General features: G+C 44.8%; 1 protein-coding gene across 1 annotated transcript; it reads right to left on the bottom strand.

Annotated features, from left to right (window-relative positions):
• Window positions 1-541: 541 nt before the first annotated feature.
• On the bottom strand, window positions 542-2,422 carry LOC100952119 (C-C motif chemokine 7). Its single transcript, XM_012809742.2, has 3 exons — window positions 2,273-2,422; window positions 1,096-1,213; window positions 542-681 (listed from the first exon to the last, which is right to left on the bottom strand). Exons 1-3 carry the CDS (start codon window positions 2,346-2,348, stop codon window positions 576-578), a joined length of 300 nt encoding a protein of 99 aa, XP_012665196.1. The 5' UTR covers window positions 2,349-2,422; the 3' UTR covers window positions 542-575.
• Between the last annotated feature and the right edge of the window lie 2,798 nt (window positions 2,423-5,220).

The following is a 5,220-nucleotide window of genomic DNA, read 5'->3' as shown; positions in this document are numbered from 1 at the left end:
CACAGAGGCAAGTTCGGGTTCGGATGGGCCCTGGACCCTGGGCCCATCATGCTCATTCCTCCACATGAAAGCCCACCCTTTGCAGCCATGCCCTGTTCCCTGTCACCCTGTAAACCTCCACCCCAGCTTTATTTTATCCTTTCAACAAAACATCAGAGTCAGGGGGTATAGAAAAAACCAATTTTATGTAAAAATTCAAAATTCATACATTAATTCTATAATAACATTATGGCTTCATAAAGACATCTCTTGCTAACATTTAAAAAAAAATCTTTACATTGATTCTTCCAAGGAATCAATACCTTCATAGTATCTGAGGTAGAGAGGGGCGTCGCACCCCAGTGTTTACAGGCCTGAGGCGACTTGATGTGTCCAAGGCTTTACATTGAAAACCCACCAAAATCCATGACAGATTAAATATTAACTTAAAATACCATTTAAGAAAAGCTATGTTGCACATTATTACACAACATTCATAATCCTTAGAATAATAAACTAATATCAGAACAACGCTCAGAAAAAATAGACTAATTATGTCTCAAGTCTTGGCTTGGTTTCAGGTCATGTGTAAGTGTTCAAAGCTTTGGATGTAGTGTTTGCTTGTCCAGGTGCACTATAGAATCCTGGACCCACTTCTGCTTGGGATCAGCACACAACTCCTTGCTCAGTTTCGTCGTGAAGCTGTGGGGGAAGGGAGCACAGTTAGATGGAGCATCTGGGGGTATAACCTGCTCCAGTTTTGTGGGAAGCCTGCCTGGCCCATTAGCCCGGAGGAGGACAATGACAGGGAGATGACAAGATAGAGGACAGAGCCTCAGGGAGACGGCTGCTTTTGCTGGCTCAACTGAAGCCTCCTTGGATGCTGGATAAAGGAACTGAGATCAGAACCATCGGCTGGAAAGGGAGCTAGTATTGGAAGGCACTTTGTTTTCTTGAATTCCGTTTTACCATTGGAAAACTTCTAGGATTGAGTTTAGAGGTGATCTCAGCACCTGAGTGCTGGATCTAGCTCATTCTGGTACCAGCCCTATTCACTGCCCCCAGGGAAGAACTAGGGACTGAGGGTCAAGGTTGGGAGGTCAGGGGCCCACTCACATCACAGCTTCCATGGGGCACAGGCTGTTGGTGATTCTTCTGTAGCTTCTCAGCCTCTGGTTTGGGATCTTCTTATAGGTGAACTTGTAGCAGCAGGTCGCTGAGGTATTGACCCCATCTGGAATGAAACAATGACAAGGAAAGGCTTTTGAGGGTGTGTTCGGGGTCTTTCTATTTGGGAAGTAGGAAATGGTTAGAAGAGGTCAGAGAAAAAGCTGCCCACCCGTGTTCAATGTCTCTGCCTTTTGAGGTGTTCCTTAAACTCCCTGTAGCTTTCATAGACTATGAAATAGGAATGCACCACCAAGGAAACAGGAGGAAGAGAGATGAGAAAATGCTACTCGGGGAGGCCCAGAAAATGTCGCTCTGGATGGCCTGAGTTCATGAGTTCAAGATCAGCCTGACCCAGAGTGAGATCTCGTCTCTTAAACTAGCCGGGCGCTGTGGCAGGCGCCTGTCGTCCCAGCTACTTGGGAGGCTGAGGCAAGAGAATCTCTTGAGCCCAAGAGTTTGGGGTTGCTGTGAGCTGTGATGCCACAGCACTCTATCGGGGCCAATAAAGTGAGACTCTGTCTCAAAAAAAAAAAAAAGAAAGAAAGAAAGAAAGAAAAAGAAAAATGTTAGGCATTGATAGAAAGGGCTAATAAAATAATACAACTCCTTGGAGCAAGGGGAACCCACTATGGGTCCCCTTTTAAGCTCTGAGGAAGCAATCTCTGTCTGGTTGTAAGTTTCCCCATACACACTGCCTCTGCAGAGCTTCTGTCTCTGGAAGTTGGGCTGAATAAAGCACAGACCAGGTTCTGGGGTCCTCCCCTCTGCCTCCTACCCTATGTCTGGAAACAGCCTAAATTCTCACCCCCAGGAGTCCCATCTGTTTGCTCACTCTGGTCCCCAAACTCTGCTGGAAGCAGGTGGAGCGGTAACTGCACTGAGGCTGTTCCCAGGGCTGGAGTCCTGGGAGGAGCTGGAATGGGGTCCACAGGGGGTCTTCTAGCTCAGGCTCAGCCCAGGAGCAGAGCTGTGAGACCGGACTCAGTCCTTGCCCTTCTCTGAGTTGCCTTATCTTGGAAAAGCAGCTGTGGAAGCGAGACTGTGGGTGCCCCTTCTACTAGGAGGGGCTATGATCACCCAGAGGGGGTCCTTGTGCTCCAAGGGGAAAGAACAGGGGCCTCACCTGGTTGAGCAAGGCCCCGGGGGCTGAGGGCGGCTAGTGCCAGCAGCAGGCACAGGAGGGCTGCAGAGACCTTCATGCTGGAGGGCGCGAGGCAAGCGGGGTGCGAGCTGCTGGCTGAGCTGAAATCAGCGCAAGAGAGAGAGAGCGCGCCCTGGAGGTTTTCAGGTTGGTCTCAGCCTCTCTGCTCCGCCGGCTCCTCCGGTGCTGCCTTTTATAGCCAGAGGGGCGGGGCTCGACGCCTTTGTTATTCTGAATGAATCACAGCGTGTTGTAATTCCTGAGCCGGTGTCTTTCTCGAGGTTAAGGGGAAGATGATGTTTCGAAAGTGTAAAAGGAAAGTTTGAGTAAGGCTGCTTTCCTTTTCAGAGAATATGGGGATAAGCCCAGGCAGACACAGTATGTGGCCCATGGCTGTTATTAAGAGCTCAGTTTTTGTGAAACGAAACTTATTCTGTAGAAAAAGGAAGGAAGCAGGTAAGCCAAGGTCAAGGAGCTGGGAGTGATTCCCCCCCTTTTACCTTTCTGGCAGAACCCCTGGGACCCCAGAGTCCACAAAGAGACATTGAAACTTTGGCTGGACCCTACAATGGACTCAAATGATTATTCACTATCTTAACAGCAAACTAGAAGACTGTGTTCTTAAAATAACAGAACTTCAAGTTGTCGTGTCTATTCTGCATAACAACCTTCTGGAGAGGTGACTTAAGATAGTAACAATCATTTATTTTGCTCTTGAGTATTAAGGTCAATTGGCCTCAGCGGGTAGTGCTTGCTCAGGGTCCTTCATATGTTCGCAGTTAGATGGCGGTTAAGACTGGAGTCCTTGGGAGGGCTTCATACCGGGTGTGGGGTTTGGGCTGTGAGTATAAACAGCGGGCAGTTGGGCTAGATGGAGCTCCCTGGGCCCCTCTCTCTTTCTCTCTCTCCCTTCTCCACCACAAATATTTAAACCTCCACCTGGCTAAATATTTTTACTTGATGGCTTAAGGATCCCAGGTGCAAGGCTAAGGGCAGTATCTCTTAATGGTAGGAGTGTAAAAGAATTTGCAGAGACGTTTTAAAACCACTCTCTGTTTCATGGACTCTCAAACCTGCATGGCATGTAAAGATCTTAGGATGCTGGGCTTTTAAAAAAATACCTGATTAGCTATGAAAATTTTCTTTTTCAAGGAAAAGAATATATGGAAGCCAAATTAATTCACAAAATCAGAATAAGCTCAGTGTGAAGCAGAGATGAGAGACTTCCTGTCTCCCTCTCAAGGAAACAAAGAATACATTTTAGAGACCCCTAGTCTGGTTTTCCATATCACACACTCACGTTACAAGATCACCAACTAATGGATGATGATATTAATGACAAGGGGTTTAATGAGAGGCCAGCGGTTTCTATTGTGGGGTGAAATTTTCTTGGCGCCTTCACAACCTGCTTCCTACCTCCTTATCTGTGGAGTCTTCCCAGCCCACTCTGATGCAACATGTTACAACAGCGAACTTTCTAACCCGATGTGTATGTTCCATCTACCTGGTGCTTCTAAGAAGCAGAACTCTTCCCTTTGAGCTTTTTTTTTTTTTTAATCCCAGAGACAACTGTTGTGGATAACCTGCTGGTAATCCACACACGTGGAGTAGAACACAAGTGTCCGCGTGTCCTGCCTAGAAGTTATCTTTCTCAGAAGTGGCTGGTCAGCCAAGTATGTACTCACGGGCTCCAGCTGATTCAATCCTTTTCCTTCTTAAGTCTCCAGAGTGAAGTCTCCAAAGATGTCCCTTCCTAAGACCCCAGAGAAAATGCCTGTGTATGTTCAAGATGAAAAAGTCCTTGCTTATCACCCACAGGAGCTGGGAATGGGAGAAATCAACACTGTTGAAGTGTTGGAGTGTTGTATGAAAACTTTTTAACAATGTAAATTGTTACATTGTTACATGTAATAAATGATTTTGTCCTTAAGTGTTTCTAGGACACTTAAGAAAATTAGAAACACTTAAGAAAAGGACAAAATCATTTATTAACACCCAAAGATGTGGTTAAATTTCTTCCAGATTAGAAAAATATTTTAACCCTTTATCACTATAGGGTATTATTCTTTGTCTCTAGCAACGATTTTTGCCTTAAAATTTATTTGTCTGAGACAGACATGTGTTAGTATAACCACTAGCCCTCTTTTGACTACTGTTTGCATGGGGAATATTTTACCATCCTTTTATTTTCAAGGTATTTGAGTTTTTGAATTTAAAATGTGCGTCTTGGGTGGCGCCTGTGGTTCAGTGAGTAGGGTGCCAGCCCCATATACAGAGGGTGGCAGGTGCAAACCCAGCCCTGGCCAAACTACAACAACAACAAAAAATAGCTGGGTGTTGTGGTGGATGCCTGTAGTCCCAGCTACTCAGGAGGCAAGAGAATCGCCTAAGCCCAAGAGCTGGAGGTTGCTGTGAGCTGTGACACTACAGCACTCTACTGAGGACAGAGTGAGACTCTGTCCCCCTCCGCCCCCCTAAATGTGTGTCTTATAGATAGCATGAAGTTGATTTATTTTAAAAATCCATTCACCAAATCTTTGCTTTTAGTTGGAAGGCTTAATCCTTTTATATTCAGAGTAATTAATAATAAGGTAGGCTTACCAAATGATTTTTTTGTTTTCTATGTATTTAACATTTTTGTTCCTTAATTCTTCCATTTATTTCATGATACTCAGATATTTTCTAGTGTACCATTTTATTTCTTTTTTTCGTTAATATTTTGGGTTATTTTCTTCGCAGTCACCCTGGGAATTACAGTTCACATCATAATTTATAAAAACCCACATTAATACTATTTCAGTTTCACTAGTACACAAAAATGTAGGTACTGTATAGCTCCATCCCCTTTCTCATTTTAATATTGTCACAAATTACACTTTCACATATTGCCTTTCCCCTCAACATAGATTTACAAGTATTGGTTTATGCAC

Source organism: Otolemur garnettii, unplaced genomic scaffold (assembly GCF_000181295.1).
Source record: "Otolemur garnettii isolate 467f Iridium unplaced genomic scaffold, OtoGar3 scaffold00112, whole genome shotgun sequence".
In the NCBI taxonomy this organism is placed as follows: domain Eukaryota; kingdom Metazoa; phylum Chordata; class Mammalia; order Primates; family Galagidae; genus Otolemur; species Otolemur garnettii.
Note: the sequence above shows the minus strand (reverse complement) of the source record. Positions and strands in the feature narration are given on the sequence as shown.